This window comes from Pararge aegeria, chromosome 15, assembly GCF_905163445.1.
Source record: "Pararge aegeria chromosome 15, ilParAegt1.1, whole genome shotgun sequence".
Lineage (NCBI taxonomy): Eukaryota > Metazoa > Arthropoda > Insecta > Lepidoptera > Nymphalidae > Pararge > Pararge aegeria.
This window is the reverse complement of record NC_053194.1, coordinates 6,011,856-6,034,863: the sequence shown is the minus strand read 5'-3', so window position 1 is coordinate 6,034,863 and position 23,008 is coordinate 6,011,856. Positions and strand designations below refer to the sequence as shown.

At 35.9% G+C, this 23,008-nt stretch overlaps 1 protein-coding gene across 1 annotated transcript in view; it reads right to left on the bottom strand.

The window, feature by feature from the left end:
- Positions 1–2,756: 2,756 nt before the first annotated feature.
- LOC120630086 (RNA/RNP complex-1-interacting phosphatase homolog) overlaps positions 2,757–23,008 on the bottom strand; it is a 52,078-nt gene continuing 31,826 nt past the window's right edge. The window contains exons 6-8 of the mRNA XM_039899230.1: positions 10,190–10,230; positions 3,927–4,034; positions 2,757–3,845 (exon numbers count right to left, since the gene is read on the bottom strand). Coding sequence (XP_039755164.1) covers positions 3,499–3,845; positions 3,927–4,034; positions 10,190–10,230 — 496 coding nt within the window. The 3' untranslated portion in view covers positions 2,757–3,498. The remainder of the gene's footprint in view (positions 3,846–3,926; positions 4,035–10,189; positions 10,231–23,008) is intronic.

The window sequence follows — 23,008 nt, the reverse complement described above, 5'->3', positions numbered from 1 at the left end:
AAAGCGCATAGGACGCTCAGTCGCCTGCCGCCCGTTAGACATCTGCGGGAAGAAGAGGGGTAGTGACAATTGTATTCTGATTTGCCGTCACCACACGGCATACTTAGAAGCTATAGATCTATCACCGGTAGGCTATAAATCAATACACGCCATGCGCGTGTGCAAGTGTTGTATCGTATGAAACTACTTCTGCCATCGCTATGCACGGAGCGGAGTTGGTGAAACAAGTTTCGCTATTATTATGTGTAAAAAACGATTTTTTTGATCAAATTAAGAAATTTAAATAATCAATTACTATTACAGTTTAAGAAGAAAAAGCTAATTTTAGATACACGTTTTCTTCTTTAATTAACTTTATTAAATAAAAAAAAACTTCAGTAGGTAACTGATTGCACAATAAGTTTTAAAGAAGGAAATTGAAGAACGCAGAAGCTCAATGCAAATACTCTTTCGAGCAGATTCCACTTTGAACGTTTCGCAGATTGCGCCCGTAGCCGTACGTCATAAAACCAATTATAAAAGGTTACAAGCTCAAAACTAAAAGTCAATTATCCTAAATATGTGCACCCGAATTCTTTCACGAGGCATTGCGTAAACGCAATCTAAAAGGCATCAGTGCAGGTAGAGAGAAAATCGCCCTCATTGCGCGCACCATTAACCGTCTGTTGTTTAATAAATAGCGTCGAGATGTTATCGATTTCTTCGTATTTTGAAACATTTTTAGCTTAATTATTTTATATGGTAGCTCTTCTACATTAACCTTTTATTTAACTACATCTTAGGTGCATTCAAAATATTCTTCTTGTCTATAATAATATCTAGTTTTAGATAATCATAAACTGCTAGCAGAGAAATGCTATGTTTATGATATATATGTCTTCTTGCAGTAGCAGCAGAGAGTAGACTTTAACGGTCCCAGGTGCTACCAAACACTAGCCAGTGACGAGCACAAATTATACATGCACAAAAGCTATGCCTACCCTAGTTTTTTTAGGAGAGCTGCTTAGGAGAAAGATTTTGCACTTAATACAATCTTCTTGTTTTACGCCGTCCTGGTCAAAAACCCTGTGCAGGCCACTGTTTCTAGCGATAAAATTGTGTCCTCCGAAAAAAGGGATTGAACAATGACAGTTTCTGCAATCCAAGCATCAACATAATATAATCTAAGTAAATGAGTTTAAGGTTTTTTTATCATCTTAATTATTAACACTATGCCGGCCCGCTACAAGGCACGGGCCTCATCTCAGAATGAGAAGGGTTTGGTAGTCCATCACGCTGGCCAAGTGCGGATTGGTAGACTTCACACATCTTTGAAAACGTTATGGAGAACTCTCAGGCATGCAGGTTTCCTCGCGACGTTTTGGGATTTTTAATAGCTTAAATACCTACTAATACTTATTTTAATATTCACCATGTCAGCAGTGTTATTCCTGTGTCTTCATCGCACCCAAGTCGCAGCATCTCGCAGCATCATGTATCCTAATCTACAAAACATCTTGATGCTATCAAGCACGTGCGGACTATCCACGTCACTATACGTGATCCCACAAATTTCACCATAATTAGACTTGTTCTCATGACTTACATTTTTTGTTTCTATCGTAATTTTTACTAAAAGTTTCCTATACAAAACTATTAGGTTGCAAATCTTCGTTCTTTTCTAAATCAAAATTTTAAAAAATTAACACTGCACACAGAAGTGCAAACAATGCAGGATTTATAGTTAGTGTATCCTTAAATGCCTCTTGCCTATATGTTCCTGCTGCACGTCGCACATCTAGCGCAAAACGTCTCATTAGAATTTCGCAAGTCGGTGAAGAGAACCCATAAAATTTGGAACTACCAAAAAACGCTCAGCACTTACAGAAGCACTTACACCAGCTTCTGTCTTGACTTTGAGCAATACATAACTTATCTCTTAGATATAGCCTGCATCCTTAACGCTTGCATTTATATTGATAAATAAAAGCTTTTACTGTAGGAGTATGCGTGCCAAATAATCAGTATTGTGGAAACCAGCTATGGAGAACAACTATTTCATTCTCATTAGAGAACGCTTAATGCCTTCAGGAGTTTATACATTTTTAAAAGTGCCGTTATATTTCGCTTATGTAAGATTAGTGTCGCAAAATAAACGACAGGAAAAAATTTTTTGTAAATATAAAAAAGCATCCCGCTTGCAAGAGCCTGTAGAACTTATAATTCTAACATTGATAATGTGTTGTACGTGGGAACGTTTGCGAATCTACAGTTTTGCTTAAGGACTGTATATCCACGCCTGTGATATAATTTATCTAATTTTAATTCAAGTCAAGTAAGGTTTCAATAATTAATTATATTGGATTATCTTTTTTGTTTAATAATAGATATTATTTGGTGTTTTTGTAGTGGGAGGAGTTAATTATTCTTACCCAATACTTGTTACCCGCGACTTCATTGGTTAAGGTTTCTTTACAAATCCCAAGTTTGCTGTTTATTTGTCTGATAAAAACGATATATTTGCAATTTATTTTTAGTTATGCATAATATATTTCAGCATCAGCATCAGTTTTGCAGCAAAACCTCACATAGATAACAAAGGCTGTTTATTACACACGTTCAGCCGTTCATAAAGAATTTGAATTTAGAACATTTATTCTATTCAAAATTGCTTTACTACTTGCGAGAATTTGGTTTCAAAAATCGTGTCATCGCTTGACGTGTCGCAATGGTCGTGGATCGCGGTAAAGACTTTTTGAGATAAAAAAAAAAAATAGTAACGATTGTATATTTTATTTTATTTTTAAAATTACTTCAAACAACAAATTAGTATTCTGGCAGTGATGCAGATTACTATATCTAAAATCTTGACTTCAAAACAATTGACAGTCAAACAAAATGCGGTAAGATGGTTTTCAATGAGAAAAAGAAACAATTTATAAAAAGAAATGAGTTCAATTACAAATATCAGCATACAATGTATCTTTCGTAAAAAAAACCCTACAAATAACAGTTATATAGTACCTTCTGAACGCTATTGTCACATATACGCATTGATTTAATATGTTACTATCATATATGTGACAAGCCAACATCGTGACCAGAACGCCAACGACTAAAATCTATGACAAAAAAATTAAATGAAATAAACACCATTTTTGTACATGTATATATATGTTGAAAATTGCTATCTTGTTCATATTTAATAGAATGAAACAAAAAAAGAATTAATCGGCTTAGTTTTAGAGATCCTAAGTTATTAGTATGTATTTGCGCTGAATCTGTGGCTTGACTTAGAGGGCATACAATGTATATTTCATCGCATCTGTGTTACTGCTCAAGATTTTAAAAGGTTATTAATGTTGTTATTTTTTTATATTATTATGTCACTGTAATAAAGCTCATAGATATTTACACAAAATGGTGCTACGGATAAAACAACTAAAATTTCACTATTATTAGTATACGGACAAAAGTGGAATAATTAAGTCACCAGTTTAATCAGTTAACAGTTCATCGCTAGTAATCATATTTATAATCATATTGATAGGACGACTTTTCGGGGGCTGAATCTCTTCGCTTTTTGTGTTTAGAGCTTTTGATACTTTTTTCATTCCTTTTATTAGTATTATCTCTACGTCTTTTAGGCGTCGATTGATTCCCGAATCTTCTTTTTTTAGATTCGTCGTTATTGCTATCTTCATCATTGTAATCATTTAAGGGTGAACAATATTCAACGGTTCTTTTATTAACTATTGGTTTTACAATAGTATCATTACCAACATCGGGCGGCGGTACTGTCTTGCCTAGAAGATCGGCGATGTAGTTGTCCCTTTCCATTTTATAGCCACGTGCTTCTTCAAATCCTTTAAATACAAAATTAATAAAAATAAAAAGCCCAATTAAAATATTTAAAATTACGTGAAGAGTTTCAATAAATAACATACTTTTGACAGCTTCGTTTGCAGGTATTCCAAGTCGATCCCGCATGTACCGGCAGACCATGTAGCCAGTTCGATTTAGCCCGTGAGTGCAGTGAACACCAACCAAAGAATCTGAAAATGAATTTTATGAGTATAGCTAAAAACAACACAAAAAAGAGAATACTAAAGATTATTATGGTCATACGACCAGAAATGGTTAATCATTCAATATAGATCCAGAGATATACAGCACCGAACGCTACAACGTAAATACTTTTAATATCAAAAGTAGTGTCTATTCCTAACTGTTGCGAAAAGTATCTCTATCCCACAAAACAACAATAAATATGACATTTCAAAGATACTATACGGATTTAACAAAGTTTTGCCAAGCGATTTAATAAACTTACAACAAACAACGAACAAACCACATTTTGAAACACTATCTTGAATTGAATTATAAAGACAACGCCCGATCAATAGCTAAAACGGTACGCGGGCAAATAATGGTGAGCTCATGTTTGTGTCTTCGAAATCGCACCGCAAACATTGGACCGAGGTCGTTGACTTTCACCCCTTACACCCCTTTAGAGGGGGTCGAATAAAGGGGTGGACCGGGTGAGCGGAAGCCGAGGCCGTGGTTTGACGCTTCCTCAGGAAGACCTTTGAAGTAGTAAGAAAGATTCACACTTAAATGTATAGTACTGGGAAATCGAGTTTATCGTATTCATATTGTATTTCTGCAGAACACCGTTTCACAACCTGTATGGCAAAACTCGGTTCGAATAAAAATTCAATTAAAGCACAATACAAAATCTATCCTTTAATCTCATTGAGAACATCACGCAAATAAACAGTTATCCTCGTAAACCGCTTCTTAGCACGAGACATAATCGAGATCCAAAAGCCTGCGTTGTAAATGCAGAATTCCCACGGCGAGCCAAGAGGTAATGCATTTGAGACATTACATATTCATGCCAAGTCGGTTCACAAGCAAAAATAAAACATTTCCATTTGCAACAATCCATCAAGAGAGGCTTTCGCCACAACTTAATTAAGACCGACTCTACTTTCAATTAAAGAAACAAACAGTTTAATTTCGAAGCGAACTTGATTGCCACTCAATATTGTCTGTACGATTAAAAGATATAATTTATATTATTTGGACATCCAAATATACGTTGTATTATAAAATTGTACGTAGCTACACAAAAAGGATATAACCTAGGTAGTTTTAATGCATTTAGGACCTTAAAAATAAATGTCAATGAGAAAAGGTGATAGCCCAGTGGCTAGGACTTCGACTTCACTTTCGGAGGGCCGAGTTCGAATCCCAGCACGCACCTCTAGCCTTTCTAAGTTATGTGCGTTTTAGGCAATTAAAATGTCACTTTCTTCAACGGTGACGGAAAACATCGTGAGGAAACTTCAAAGGTGTGTGGAGTCTACCAATTCGTACTGGGCCGGCGTTGTGGACTGCGGCCTAAACCCTTCTAATTGTGGGACGAGACCCATTTCCTGTAGTGAGCTGGTAATGGGTTGATATGATGATGATGATGATGATGATGAAAATGATGATGAGAGGGATAAGTGGATCAAAGTCAGCAGTTATCGTCACAATTTGTCGCTGTCGTTTTGTAAAACAATAAATCTATATCTATGTGTCATATGTAATTCCGACATCCGTGTTTCCTGCCACGTACAACTTGAGTACCTTTAGTGGAGGGAAATTTCCCGAACTTAATTTCGCAGTTGCTTTTCATTAGACAAGATAACCATCAAAGGCAAGCTTCGAATCTCGCATTAATATAAAACGTATTTAAGCAGATTTCATATCAGTGATGATCACAGACGGGTATGCGCTTCCTTCGGATCAATTGTCGACAATCAGTATCGGCATTGTGTGACAGCTCGCTATCGATACGGATAATGCAATGCGCCCACGCTACGACCCCCTTACATCGTAATCAGCTTATTAGGATTTTACCGCACGCATTCGTGATTATGAAGTCTCGCTTTACGAACAAATCCATATAAGAGACTCTTTATGAATCGATTGCGAAAACATGCGGTTTAAAGTTTAGCTTCACATATAATATGCAATTTTTTTATTTTTTTATTTTGCTTCAGTCCCTATGGTTACCGAAAATTATCAAACCGTGTCCTTGTAACAAAAAAGTGTCCTTGTAAACAAAAAATATAATATTTAATCAAACCGTAAAAAACAGATCGAATCGAAACACTAGTATTTTCGATCCACACATGGAGAATTTTGGTTATGCGTTAACGTTAAGTTACAAACTTTATCAGCCTTTTTTAAGGTGGTTTAGGATTTCTTTAAACACATTCAAGTCTTAAGATGCCGGTATGAAACTCCGATAAAAATAAGCATCCTATAGTTAGAAATAAGTTCCCAGATAAATTGCAAATGATAATATTCACAATCAGGGAACGCTGCAGATTTTTTTTTTTTTTTTTGACGATCTCCCTGGCGCAACGGTGAGTGCTGTGAACTTTAGAAGGAGGCCCGGGTTCGATTACCGGCAGGGGCAATTTGGAATTTATAATTTCTGAATTTGGTCTGGTCTGGTCTGGTGGGTGGGCTTTGGCCGTGGCTAGTTACCACCCTACCGACAAAGACGTGCCGCTAAGCGATTTAGCGTTCCGGTGCGATGTCACGTATCAACCGATTAGGGGTATGACCACCATACTCCCTAACAGGTTATCCCACTACCATCTTAGACTGCATCATCACTGACTGTCAAGGGCTAACTTGTAGTTGAATAAAAAAAAATGAAAATAATTTCGTAATGCGTTACACAGTAATCTAAAGTTGATGTAATAATAACAAAGTTCAAATAATTATAAGGTGTACCTACTCTATGCCGCGTTGCCCCATTCTCTTTGGCGCCACGCGTGGGCAGAGATGAGATGTTGACTGATTAGGTATTTAAAAGATAACCGTTTCACTACACGTTCGGTCACTCGGTATTTTTATGGTGCACCGGCGAGAAAATATTCGTATTACATAACCTTTATTTCAAAAATACTTCTCCGAATATAAAAATGCCTTAACAAATTATTACTGTGTTATCTATTTTTATTTTTATTGCCATATGTCAGAAATTTATATCTTTTAACGTACGTAATCACGTTCCCAATAACACTATCTCACCAACATTTGTCACTGGTGTCCCCCTTAGCAGGGAGTGCAACTTTGTCCACAACTATTTTATGTTTTTTACAAAATGCACTGCTTCCAATGCAACGATATTTTTAGATTTCGTAGTAACAAACTTAGAAACTTAGTTTCCAACAAACTAATCTATTAATGTATTGTTAAGAAGCAAAAGCTTTTTCGCCAGACATATGTTCAAATATAAAAACCTCGACCAGAATTTATGACCAAAATTTAAAGATGCTCATTTATCACTCATTGGTTTGATATCCTGTTTTAAGATTGACATGTATGTCATTAAATATTTAAATTTTTTACACCCGGATTAGTTTGTTGTGGGCTTCTTCTTAGACCAGGGCGCGTTTGGAACCCTCGCAGCTTTAGCTCTAAGTTTATGAATGTAGTTATCGCCATCATCTCACTACGGTGTACATATTTTTATTGACCGCCGATTGGCGCAGTCGGCAACGACCCTGCTTTCTTAGTCCAAGCTGTGGGTTCGATTACTACAACTGGAAAATATTTGTGTGATGAACATTAATGTTTTTCAGTGCTCGGGTGTTTATTTGTATGTTATAAGTATATTATTCATAAAAATATTCTATCAGCTATATCAGGACCCATAACACAAGCTACACTAACTTTGGGGCTAGATGGCGAAGTGTGCATTGTAATAGTATATTTATTTATTTTTACTTACGCAAAAGTCCACTCGATTTCCTTATTGGACTAAAGAAATATTTGACTATTTAGACCTTGTATCATTGGAGGCAGGAAAGGCTTAACAAATTTAAGTTGAGGTTTATTTGAAAATAAAAATGGTTGGTAAGTTTAAGAAATTCCCACCTGGGCAAGTATTGTTTAGACCACCCTTTGCGAACCGACGGTAGTCCGTGTAGGACATTCCGCGCACCGCTATATCGTGTAAATCAGAACGCGAATGTGATTCGCGTGTGATAGCGCATGAAATATGAATATCGTCGCATTTACCCGCCGGAGCGCCACCTCTTTCTCAATGCAAAATATATGACACCTTCTGCGAAACTCGTATGTATGAGAAAATACGAACATATTTAAGTGATTCAATGTAATATTTTGTCGAGCATCTATGTAACTTATTCGCTTGATTAAAAAATATTCATTTACCCATGCGGCTCGGACTAAAACTCGATACAAGTTAAAACGAGACCTAATAATGCATTTTTTTTTAAATGCCGATGGTCATTTATAAACCTTAATGAATCAAAACACCTAATCATTAAAGAGGTCATTCGGAATGCACATTCACCCAACTTTAAGGAAACTCTTATAGAGAATTTTTAATTTAAAATAATCATTTATTAATCAAAAATGCAATTTTAATATTTCAAAGTTATAATGCTTAGTGACGTTATAAAAAAAGGAATGGTTGCAGGCGCTTAAATACGAGGATAAATAAAAAAGGGAAAAGTAAAACTAGTACGCTAAATCCAACTTATCGTAAAAAATACCACCTTTTGAGCAACGGAATTTAAATATCGTTACATAAAAACAGAAAAACGTTAAGGAAACATTCATATAAGAAATTAACAATGCGTACAGGCGGCCTTATCGCTTAAAGCGATTTATCTCGACTGTTATAAAATTTAGGTATGCTTTTACCAACGCGATTTTTATATAGGAAATAAAGCATCCTTCTACTAAACTATAATATAATACTATTACTAACATAGAAAATAAGTAGAGATAATTTTATAGATAGATACTATACTCAGAAAACTCTCATTGATAAAATAAATTTAAACAACGTGCTACGTTACCCATATCTTAACACAAAATTTAATTACCTACAATAACAACAGTGGTATCTTTTTAATGAGACGAATGGATAAAGGCGCTCCAGTTAACCTAAACAATAAAAGGAAGTGTCGCTTACCTCTGGAAACCAGTCGAATACAATACAAATCTAACTAAATCTACTTAGCGACACCGATAACCAGCCATTACCAATGAAAACGCCGACAGATAATAGAATGCCCACAATTAATTGAAACTACCCACGTAATCTAATAAAAGCTAGTTTTAGTGATCAAGACAAACAAGGGCGCCCATTCGTAATTAGAACTTAATGAACATTCTGAATATTGAGTTCGGCACCGTGAGAAGTTCGACGATAACCACGATTTGTGTCAATGTAATTAAAAGTGTAGCTGCCGATTATCTCGGACGTGTGGACCGAACCTACTAGTTTTGATTGCTATGACTTATTGACAAACCAATCGAACGAGAGCCCTGTCGCAGCTTTCGTCACCCGTTGATCGAGGTGTCACCGAAGCTCTTCATTTAATAAACACGTTATACATTCCAAGTCGAAATCGAACCGATCTTTAATTGAAATCGTATGTTGTGTCTAGTATTACTGATAAGCTTTTAAATAACTTTGACGATCTCGTTACGTAAGATATTAACGCTACAAATGGAGAATATGATCAAATCAATCATTGTTTTCGCGTATATTTGATGATGAGACCAAAGATAAAATAAGTAGACATTGATATTTGGAGAAGTGATTTGACTATGTAAAGAAAATCAAATGATATGAAATTTATAGCGGAGATCATGATGTAAGACTTATTTACTTGAGAAGAGTTACTACAAAGAAAAACAATTAGTGACAATAAAGGTAGAGCTCAGCGACACTCTTTATGGTTGTCTCGTAAAGCAATACAATTAGGCAATGGGCATGCATTAACACCTCACCAAAACGTCTCTTCCCACGCAACACATTTCCCCTTGTGAATCGTACCTACATCAAAGTTTACAAAACCTACTTGCACGTTGCCATTCAGGAGATCGCCATCTTAGTATAAAACGATAAACATGATAAAAGGAAACAAATATGCACAATAATTCACAATCAAATCACGAAGCTCCTAAAAATTCCGACGATTTCAGGTCACATTACGTGTTAGTGCCTATAGCGCCACTTGGTTATACAAAAAATATATATGTCAGCTTAATAATTAGAATGATAACTTTTTGTACAGGTGGCATATAAGAATCACCAAATCAGACAATCAAATACATGGGCATAATTTTATGTGTGCGTTTTCTTAGAAATATCGCGTACCTGAATCTTCTCCTAGTAATACGTCAACCGTATTAAAAAATCTGAAAAAAAAGAAAATTTGTTTGTAAACATCGTCTTTCAAAACTCTAAATTCCATATTCAGCGCATAATTTAATGTAATGCTATTAAATTTATATTAAAGCTGTAAAAACATGACAAACTATAGACATGAACAAGCACCAATTATTGTTATTGGATAATGAAAAACAAAAGCTGTTTGCCGTGTAACTTTATTACATTCCGACACTCTATAACGCCTTGTTCCGAATAGTGAATCAATAAAACTTGGCGACGATGTAAAATGATATGTAACAAAGGCAAAAGCGTCGCATAACATTTAATTGAATTTCAAAAAAATGTTAAAACCTGCGCAGCTGTCAGAAATGAAACATTGTCATGTATCGATCACAGCGTGTCGCCATACTTTAATCGATTTTTTTACACCTAAAACCGCATGATCAGTGGGCGTCCGGGAATTACAAGGCGTTTCTGCCGACCGGCGGCCGATTGCATTTCTGCCTATTTGGTGAATTATGTTTGTTTTCACCATAACAAATGTGTTTTAATATAGAAAGAGGTGGCACCCAGAATTCTTGGGAATGTTTTCTGAAATACCTTGCAGGGGTGGTCTAAAACAGGTGACTGGTACAATGTCTAAAAAATATTTCGATGTGCACCATAAGTTTTAAATTTATTGTCTTAATATAAAGTTACGTCATTAAGTAGAAGAGCAGTCTTAAGGATATGCTTTTCGGTCAGTTATTAAACCCATAACCCCAAAAATTCTGCGCGGCATCGTATCGATATATCAAATAACTCGATAGCATGTCTTTACCCGAAAGATAGCCGCAGCAGCAACGTCCTACCATACTAGACATGAGCCAACTAAGATTATATAAATTAATAAGTTTATAAGAACCGGGAATCAAACTAAAAAGATCGGTGCATCATCATTATCATCCCATTCCCGGTCCTACATGGCAAGGGTCTCCGCTCAGAATTAGGCCATACTCCACCAAGCTTGCCAGTCGCGGAATGGTAGACTTCATGCGCATTTGAGAAAATTATCGAGAACTCTTCAGAATGCGAGTTTCCTTAACATGTCTTCCTTTACTGTTAAAGCAAATGAAGCTTTAATTATAACTCAGAAAAGTTAAGAGTTGCGTTTCGCGGATCGAACTCGTTCTCCCCGAGCGGGAAGAAGGTCCAAGCTCTAACCACTAGGATGTCTCCGCTTACTGATACCCTAATTAATAATCGATGCACATTAAATGAAGGTAACCAGCCAGAGTTCCAGCAAAAGATCATTAACAAACAATTCTCAAGAACAGTACTCCAATAAGATATACAAAACGAAACTATACTCGAAGTGTGGCGCCAAAGAGTAAACAATTTAATTATGCATAAAGTCACGATTCAAGAAATTCATAGGAAACAAGTTTGCGTCTTGCGTGAATTTTATGTTCAAAGTTAATATGATCCGATCTTCCGCTCAATTATATTATTTGAAGACGAATCAATATTGAACAAGTTATTAAGAAATTCTAGTTACAAACAATTTGAAACTTGTTCGTTTAATTTCTACGTAAATGTGCGTCCTTATTATATTAATCATGGATCAATTTTTGGGTGCCACATTAAAATTACACTTTGTCACGCACTTTGGTCAATATAATTACTTATTGATCCTTTATCGGTGTAAACCCAAATAAAATAGCATCGAAAGTGAAAATTTTTATTTTCATTATAGAGATCTAAATCGAGATAAGACGGTTTTGAAGCCAAAGTTTGTATTAACTTTCTAAGCATTTCCTGGCCCAGCTATACGGACGTCATTATTTAAAAACTGTCAGAATTGTGTATTTTATTGCTCGGCCGGGCAGATCGAACCAACGTGAATTACATGCTTTCTTATTTAATATTAGTTGCGTCTTACGTTTGTGAGATAATTTATATCTAGCGGCGTTATCTGTTCGGTAGATCGCTCCCGAGTTATAATCCCGGCATTTTTCATGCGGCAAGGACCGGCGTGCCTCTGCGCGGCGTTACTGGAAAATTTATGTAAGTGCGAGGACTGTGGCTGCAATTATTATAACTACATTCTTCTACCCGGAGCCCGAAGCCCTGAGTTAGGAAGTTGTTTACGTCTACTACCGTACCTCGCTATAGACCATGGCCTAATAATCACACAATATAATTATCGTTACAGTTCTCCAAACCCCATTGGAGTTGAGCGCAAAGATCTAGCTCTCTCTCATGAGAGAGGCCTCAGCAGTGCTGCCCTGCTAATGAAAGTGCACAGCTACTTTTTGACATTATGTTACAAGCCAGTTTTAGTCTTGTCCTGTATCGGCAAGAGCCACCGTGGTACCAAGCTCTTTTCGAAGGTGCAGGACCAGCCTGGAACTTAGTTTTAGCAAAAACACAAAAAGTCGCCTTTTATTAGCACGTAGAATAATATAAGTACATTTTACTTCTTTATGTGCTTCTTCTAGCGCAAGTTAGCGATTAATCAACCAATCTCAACTTTGGCCACAATACATTTTAATAATGACTGGACTTTTTTATTCTACCACTTCCGCAGGTTTTGCGCCCTTATTGCATTTTATATCGTATGCCGGATAAACATTCACATAAGGTCATGCTTTAAAGCACGATGAATATGACCCGGATACTCTTTAACTTTTAACTTCTGTATTCTTATCTCCAGCAGATCCATCCGGATTATAACCCTTAACAATCCTACGTACTCATGGCCACCTCTACGATCAAGTTTGCGTGTCAAAAGGTTTACATGAGATATCACATTGCGATATTTAATGTGATCAGGCTATCTGCGTGCGATCTCCAATCGGTAATCCAAGATGTACAATCAGTCAATACTGTGTGCGGGCTTTTTATAAAAAAGGCACCGACTTCGGATCAACTAAGTAAATTCTTGTATTTTCTTTTTCAATATTCCGTAACAAAAAGTGTTAATTTTATAAATATTCTAGTTCAGATAGTTACGTCGAAGGATGTTTTCATTTTCAATGCCTTGTGGGCAAAAATAATAATACTTACCTACACAAAATGATACTACTTGCTAAGAAATTTATGCTTAGTACTTTTTGAATTATGTTTAATCGACTAGCCGGCTAAATTTATTTTAAAAAGTCCTTTTTTTATTTTACTACTTATCCCTTGACTGCAATCTCACCTGATGGTAAATGGTGATGCTGTTTACGATGGTAGCGGGTTAACCTGTTGGTAGGGTAATGGCAGTTATATGCTACACCCCTAATCGGTTTCTACGCGACTAAGCTTTTGTGGCATATTTATTTACTCTAAAACTTTTTTATTTCAGTTACTTTCTTTATTTATGCGATAAGGGCAAGAAGAAGAAAATTTATTTTGCTGAGTGCTTTTTTTTCCACTAGTTATCCCTGGACTGCAATCTCTCCTGGGTAGTGATGATGCAGTCTAAAATGGAAGCGGCTAACCTGTTACGGTTATAGCAGTTACATTAAACCCATATCCCTGTACGATTTCTACGCAGCGTCATACCGGAACGCTTACTCGCTTGGCGGTACGTCTTTGTCAGTAAATGGCCATGGCCGAAGCATCCCACCAGACCAGAGAACATTCTGAAATTACAAATGACCAACATGCCCCCACCGGATCGCCATCGACTCCGGGACTTCCCGGTTCTCACCAATTCATCAGGTAGCTTAATCGACTAACCTTAAGTTTTACAAAGACTGAACTTATTGAGTAGTCATGCATCACGTACACTATAATAATATGTAGGAAATAACTTCCCTAAGAAAGATATCAGATTATTGTAGATAGAAGCATTCTCCCACAGATAACAAAGTATGCGACCTCACATACGTGATACTACCGCATCCATCATGGTAGGAGCGTACAGCGTACACGATGATGCCGTACAAGCAACGAAAGTGGTCGAAACTGAGATAATAGGCGACATCTCGATACAACGCCAGATAAGGACGCACGTGGTTCCCATGCAATCCAGAACGTCCTTAATAGCGGAAACTTGTATCGTTGCTGTCCATAACCCCCTTGGGCCATAGGTTAACGAAAGTTTTAAGGAACTGGCGACAATAAAAACAATCTCCGATTTGTTATTGTAATGCTATTTAACCACTCACAATATTTTATACTAGCTCTGGCTGTTCCCTCTACCCGCGTAAACTACGAGTCGTATCGATGGAACATACCTTCCTACCTGCTTTACTTATAGACGTAATCTCCCCTCTCGAACCGGCGGTTTTAGGATAATTTAACATTTGCTAAACTATGCGGTGCCCAAATAACATGCTATACAGGGCAAAGTTTATCTTAATAAGATTGTCTTGATAATAAAAAATTATATTTGTTTTGCAACGAAGACGAATAAAAGTAGCCTATTAATTTTTAAATTAATTTTTAGTAAATCTTTTCTATCTCAGTTCTGAAACCGTCTCTCTTATGTAAAATAGACCAAGGTCTGTGTATTTGTGCGTGTATGTGATAGTTATTATTATTATTATTATTATTATAACTCTTTTTTTGTACACCACATGAAGAATTATTCAAGAAAAAAGAAACATAAAAATAGAAGAAGAATACAAAAGGCGGCCATATAGCTTAGTAGCTATCTCTGCCAGGCAACCTTAGAATTAGGAAAAAAAAGAGGAGAACTAACTGCAGGTGATACAAAATATAAAATAAATACATACGAATAACTAAATACTTATACATAAACTAATATACGCAAATGCATATAACATATAATAAATATTTAAAAACAAACTAATAATAAACTATATACCATATAATAAATACTTAGATGAAAGTAAATAAATACTATTTAACATCGCCTTCAGTTGGACAAATAATAACACTTAACGGCTTTTAATAATTTTTGCACAGTAAGACTAGGATAAAGGATACGGGACGAACGAGTTAGTTCGGTCTTTCCTTAATATAACTAAGAGGCCTCAATTAAACAGCTTCATTCAGACCACCCAGTAATAAGTTACACAATTCACAACTTAAAATATTCCCACAAATTATGATTCATAAGACGGCATAAACGTTACGCGTTCGCCACCATAACCCCGTAAGCTCATCTCAGTTACACGACATGAATCACTGACTAGTGGCTGCGGATGACAATTGGTGTTCCGAGAATAAGTTGCATTTGCGGTTTACTTGATTTCCATATATGGACCTAAAACATGCCGCTAGAGTAAAAACATAACAAATACCGATTAGACATTAACCACAACCTAAAAGTATTAACTCGTTCGTTGGTCTAGTGGGCAGCATGGTCGCCTACGGTACCCGAGGCAGGTTCGTTTTCCAGCTAGAGTAAAAAAAAGTTGGCCAACGCCGAACGCCCGGCAGTTGTGAAACATCAATGTTTATAGTAGAATTTTTTTCTAAACTTATACTCCTCGTACTGTAATATTAATAAAGAAATGTTTATTTGTATATTTTTATGTTATGGATAAACTCAAAAACAACTAAATTATGCACAATTTTTGCGAGTAGATAGGTAGTTAGGTAGGTATAAGAATAGTGCACGTATGCTTTTATCTATACTCATATTTGAAATGAAATGAAAAATATGTTTATTTTATTTTTATCTATCAAGTCTTGCACAAACTCGACGATTGCAGAGACGTTAATGAATTTTGCTACTTAATAAAGCCTGCACCCCGGACTATTATCCCGGAAAACATCCTGTGATGTCTCGGAGGTTTAAAGAATAGCCTTCGTAGATTCTTTATATTTCTTTCTTCTAAATTATGTATTATATATATTATATATATGATGTATATTTATATATTACGTATATTTATTTAAATTATATATAGTATTTGTATCTTTATATTTTGGTATTTAGGAATGTCTATCAACACTCTTGACACTATCCCGTTCTTTTGCTGTAAGTCCTATCTACAAAGGTTGCCTGTAAGAGATTGCTTGCAGCAATAAGGCCGCCTTTGCATGTCTACATTGTGTACGATTTCTCCTTACTGTATCTTTTCCTGTATGTTATAGTGCAATAAAGTGTTTCTTCTTCTTCTTCGTTACCTATTTCCCACACTGAAGCAGATAATGGCGAAATTTAGCACAAGCTTGCACCCTGGAGACTTATAAATAAAAACGCAGTCTGAGTAGCGGGCAACAGTCAGCTTTTAAAAAAATCCTAATATTACTAATAAATTAATATTATAAAAGCGAAAGTGTGTTTGTTTGTTTTATCTTCCTTCACGCCGTAACCAAGCAATCCTATATACCGAAAATCAAGTTGATTATATATTTTTGGTATATAGTTGTAAGGAAGTAGAGGAACATAGGCTATTTTTTATCCTACGAAAACATACAGTCCATGCATGATTTGAAAAACACCGTAATGATCGCTGACGAAGAACGTGGGCATAAATATAAAACCTAAGTAGTGTTATATATTTTAGTTATTATTTCTGTTTTGTTTAGAAGTAGTTATTATTTTGTCTTGTTAAAATTCGATGGGCTCTAAGGCTTATTCTAATAGTAATAGGCCGTTAAATGGTCGTTCTTGCTTCAAAGAGCCGTCATTCTCAATAATTATTATATCAAATGCATTTGATAATCATTTGAACTTGAATAGACAATCATTGATGTCTTATGTGCTACTTGGTTACACTTAACGGGTTCCAGAGTTACGATCGCAGCCGCTCTGAATAGAAACTAGTGGTCCGTCAAATCCGGATTAGAATAATAATCAGTTTATGAAAGGTTACATACAGAGAAATTCCTAAAAGTGGCGTCGGCTTGCACGATGTTTTACATCCACGTTGATGCGAATTGCTATGGCGTCCTTTCAAAGTCAAGGTCTAATATTTCTTTATTACTCTCCTGCAGGAGCCCTTTAGTTTTCCGGCCTATAATAATATAATCCTATGGCCATCCGCAGGATGCAAAAAAAACTTTCCTTCTTTTACAAACTTCACCAAGATAAGTTATGCGGTCAATCCTTGCATCGGTATCAATTACTATTCGTTTAAATGGATAACTTTTATAAGCATTTCTTCGGGATGAATATTATGAAATTACATGATCACACTATATGTCTGCCCAATTTAATCAATAGTGATCCAAAGGTAGAGCCGAACATAGATAACAAACCAAAAAAGTATGGGTTTTTAACTGCCTTACCCCTAACATATTAGCACGTTATCATCGCACGTTAGCATAGACTGTATCATCACTTACCCTGGGAAAAGGACGAAATCATGGGTGCACGGGTGTAATTAATATACTTATAAACGGGGGTTAAGGTATCCTTTTCCCGTCTGCTGTCTTTTGGCAGGTGAACAAGTAATTTTTATCCCTCGTCAGTATGTAGGGTATTTAAAAAAATTTCTATTATCCATGCTAACCGTGCAGATGAGATTGCAGTAAAGGGCTAACTCGAAGTGGTATAAAAAATATGTTGCGCAAAAAAACACTGCATCATAAGCAAAAGTTACTAAATCTGGCTTCAAGAAGGAACAGATAAAAGGCTATGTTAATAATGACAAGACGAAGAAATACATCAGGAAACTTTGGGCAAAAATAAAGCATTACACACAACGGACCTTCGCCAGCTAATAAACATGTAGGACGTGCTAATTAATTAGCAGCAATCGCTGGCGCCATTGGCGGTGATACATAAACCACGGCATTTCGATGTATTGAGATGAAAAACTTTTATGAGCTGTGAATCATTATTATAATTTATTCCATATATTTGTGTCACAGATCGTACCACTTTATGTTATTATTTAATAAATAATTTATATATTAATATTCAGTACCGTGACCACAAAATGTTTAAAGTGGGTATATATATACTCTCGCAGACCTTTCTGGCGTAGGGGTCGCTAGGGGGCGCTGCCACATATATGGGCGAGGGTCCGCATTCGAATCCCGGCAGAAGCAATTTGGGAATTTATTCATTTCAAAATTTTCTGTTTTGGTCTGGTTGGAGGCTTCAGTCTCCTACCCTACTGGCAAATATGTGCTGCCAATCGATTGAGCGTTCCGGTACGATGCCGCGCAGAAATTGATTAGTGGTATGCATCATACATAACTAGCATCACATAACTTTAAGTCCGCTACCATCATTTATTGCAGCATCACTTAGCATCCTGGAATCTCACATTGCATTCAAGGGCTAACTTGAAGTCGAAAAAAAAACTCAAGCGTGAATTCTTGAATGGTGGTAACTTTATAGAACTGTAGTTATAGCGCTAATATTTTTGTACGCACTCGAGAGTTGTTACCGGAACAAGTCTTCTAGTTGATAGGTCAGTATATAACTTTGTTTTTTAGGGAAATATCCTAGAGAAGTCCGTCACATCTATTGGCTACATGGTTTTTTTTGTTTTATTGGTTTGTTGTTTTTTGTTTATTTTATGTCATGATCTGTTTTTAGTGTTAAATAAATAAGTAAAATGAAAAAAAATCATCCAGTCTCAATGAAGGCGAAATCTAAACACGGCCTAAATATATTTCATTCTTGCCTATATTTCAAACTAAACAGTTATACGCTGATTTTTTTTTAGTTTAGTTTAGGACATAGGTCCGTTAACGAAAATTGGCACGAGGGTTTACTATTACTATTTATTAAAATTTTAAGATATTATAAAAAAAAAATAATATGCAGGGTTTACTGATCATTTTATTTACGTTTAATTTTATTTTAAAAAGTGGAATCGGTTCTTTACAACGTTCTGCTATCGGATTCGGTCATGTCAACGGAGTCAGTCATGTCAACGGTGTCGGGAGTCAGGACGTACAGTAATTGACAAGATACACGTTGGTCCGTTTCCGTTTTCTAGTAGCAAAAGTCGTAACGTTGCAACCCATTTTTATTATAAACGCGAAAATCGAACGGCAAAAGTTACTTATCACAAACTGGCAGGCTAACGGTCGATGTTTTGATTTAGTTTGCCCTTTCACAGATTAAGTACAACCTTTCAAATAATAAAGTTAATTTATTTGCTCTACAAGCGTAAGTATGTTAATTCGATTATATTAAATTTTGAAACACAACCAGAATAATAATGAACTGCATTAAAACAAGATTATGCCCTAATCAATACATGAACACGTTTCATAACCTCAATTTAATTAATTCCCAGGTATCAGAAATTTCGTAAGTTTCTGTCAAGTTGAACTATGCAGCTACAATTTTAAGACATGCTACTTTAATAATACCTATTTGTCTTACGACTCCAATGTCTCAATTATTGCCTGTGTGGTCTACAAATGATTATATGGCAGCAATGTAATGGTTGGAAACTATAACATTGTCGATATTTAGATCGGTTATTACTTGAAACGAAACGTGGTATCCGCTGATAATAGGCACGTTAGCATTAATAATATAATGTGGAGCCATGATAGGGAAGGAACAATTTGTTTGTTTGATGGGGCTGCTATTTTTTTAATTTAACAGAACATGTATTTCTATTTAACAATTTTTTTCGAAATTTAACAAAAATTTATCAAACTCGTTTTGGAAGGTTGTCTGCACATAACATAATTTCATTATTGATATGATAATTTTATGATTAGAAAAAAAGTCTCAGAATCTTTCCATTAGTAATAAGCCCTAGAAGTCAGAAATAGTAAAGCGAAATACCTCCTTTATTCCCCTAGGGAATAAGCTTAACTCATATGATTTGTATAGCACGTTTATAAAGTCATAGAATGCATTTAAACGAAGACACCTAGTGCACAGATACTTTGCTGATGTTTCTAAAGCAACAAAAGTAAAAAAACAATTCAAGCTGAAACCTTCTTTAAAATTTGAATTCTGATGATGCGACGAAAACAGATGACAATAATAGTTAAACGTCATTTATCTATACTTATAATAAAACTATAACTGGTCAAATTCTGTACATTGAAGATATTTAAAAAATGGTTTTAGGAGGGCACTCTCTAACCGGTACTGAACTCAAGACGTATTTTTTTTGTGTCTGTGTGTCTTTCTGTCTGTCTAACGCCGTCAAATGTTAATCGATTTAAATAATTATTTTTGTATTGGATAGGTTGTAGTTTAATTTTGCCCAAATTTCGTGCAGATATGAGGAATATGATTGAAGATGGAGGAAATAACTCCTCAGCAGCAAACCCCTCACTTAAGGCCTAACGATACTGAATACATGAAGTGTTGCCACATCTATGAGGACTTTCTTGGACTAAATAAAAAATGTTGGAAATTTTCTCGGTTAACCTTTAGCAGACAAAGTAACTAACGATGCGATTTCGTATCTTCCTTTAACGATTACTTTCTCTGTTAGTGATAGGAGCTAAGACTCATTGATATCAAATTAAATTTAAAATTTCCAAAGATGGGCACACATCCGTTTACTAACTTGGGTAACGTAGCATACCCAGTGCTATCGACATACATGTAGTGCTGCTGTTATGCCACACATTATTTGAAGTCATTTTTTATAAAGAACTAAAGGTAGTCATATTAAAAAGGTAAAACAGGAATAGGTTCGCGTTCAGGTTTACCTTTCATTTGCGTCTGTAATTGAATGTTGAAATAGCTGGTGAACACATACATCTCCAAGGGCAAGAAAAAGTATATTATTCCCCCCAAAATCGCTTCTTCAAATACGTTGAAATACTATATGTACTTAATGTCCTAGGTTTGTACAGTATTTGATTTATTTAGGCATAAGTATAAGTAGATACTTATACCCAAATTATGATTAGGCCAATAAAAACAAAGGTGTATGAGACAACTGTTAAGTTTGACGTCAATAGCAGTTTCTAGTAGCAATTAGGCCGTAACTCTCGCACAAAACAACTTTTTCGGTTTTCCCATCGCAAAATTGACTGAACCACCCAAAAATAGTGAATGACTTAATAGGTGTCTACTATGTGAAACCATCGTGAGATAACTTAAACTTCTGCTAATCGAATCGCAAATAATACCATTTGATAAAAACAGTTTAAATGCGGATTTGGCGTGTGGCTGGTGACACGGCATCTAATATACTAATATTAAATGAATCGATAACTTTAACTCTTAGATTTATCGTCACGTTCGAAAATATCAATGATCCTTATATCCGGCATCACATTTAAGTGTGAATGGATATGCATAAAATGTTCAATATTAATAAGCGTTCATTAGCGGCACGACAATAAATCCTCGGAAATCCCTTTCGTCTTGAACCATAAAAATCTATTAATCTGACAATCGTACTTCAACGGTGGTCACAATTTATAGTCGGCATGATTGTTGGTACACAGGCTGGTTTGTAATGACGACATGATTGTGAACAGTCAACATGGAAAACAAGTAAAAATATAGCCGTGATAAATGAACAAACGGTTGAGGCACGCGAGCGTCATTACGATCAGGCGCCTGATCTTCGTCTTATACAGTGAAAGGTCAGAACGAAGGCTTGACCGCGATACTTGCATTCAGCACATAATGAAGGACTATATTACAAATATTGATCCTATTTCAACATTTTAAAACGTGGATTTATACGATCCTTACAAATATGTATTATAAATGCGAGTGGGTGTTAGTTTCTTTTATTGTTTGTCTTTGATTTACGGCCTAACTAGAAGCCAATCGACTTGATATTCAGTTGATAGGACAGAGAATAGCATGGGCTACTTTCGATCTTGGAAAAACAGCAAATTCCTAAGGGTTTACAGGAACATTCGCACTTTTACTCCAAATATCGTCATTCGTTCGCGTCCTAACAAAGCAACCAAACGGTCGCTGGGAGCAGCTAGTATTATATATTTACAAAAGACATAAGCCTTTCATTTGTTTTGAATGTGTGCATATTTTTTAAATACCTATCACTCAACTAGAAGTCGCTTTACGGGTGGCGCATTTGTCTATCCGTAACTGACAAACGGATGCGAGGCTCACAGGCGCGATAACAGGGACGAAGTATCTGAGAAATGCCGATGGTTATTTATGGCGAAGCCGATCGACGATGTCGCGCAGCATCTAACAAAAGACTAAACAAATGACCGAGATAATCTTTAAGTTAAAGCTCTTAGTTTGGACAGATGATAATAAATCTGATTAATATGATAACCGTTTGTGGACTACCCTTGTTTATTCATAATTAAGTGGAAGCTTTGAGATCTAATAACGTCAGAGTAAAAGTGTTAATAATATATTATTTGTTCTTTAATTCATTGGGACATCTGTTGCACGTAAGGCGAGACGCACTGGGGCAGCGACAAATGCCTTTCAAATTCCTAAAGCCCTCGGATCACGCGTGGGAGGCAGACGCCGCCGATGAACACAAGCGCTAGATGCGACCGGCTTCAATTGAATCCGAAGAGGTACCAGTGGTACTTCACTAGCTCAGAGTCTGCGGCCCTCAGTCGCGCCGTCAACACCTACGCACGCGTGGAGATTTATAACATTACCCATATTCGGCCTACGAGTGGCGCCAATTCGACGCTTCAAATTAAAATCCGCGGCAAATGCAAAAACATAGAGCACGTCGTTGTTTTGATCGATAAATGTGCCATTTCTGATTTAATTTAAAAAACTTAAAGTTTAGTTTACGTTTCAATATCAACAGATAAAATTGAATTCAGTGACTACCTGGTGGGATCTTATTTGTTTGAAGTCGATATTACTTCATGATAGTTATGTTTTCATAACTATCATGAAGTAATAACATAAAACAAAAACAATGCTTCAAAAATTTACAGAGCGGACCTAAATTCAGCGTTTTTCTGACATACACATATTAGTTAGGGTGTAATGTAATTAGATAAAAATAAAAATCC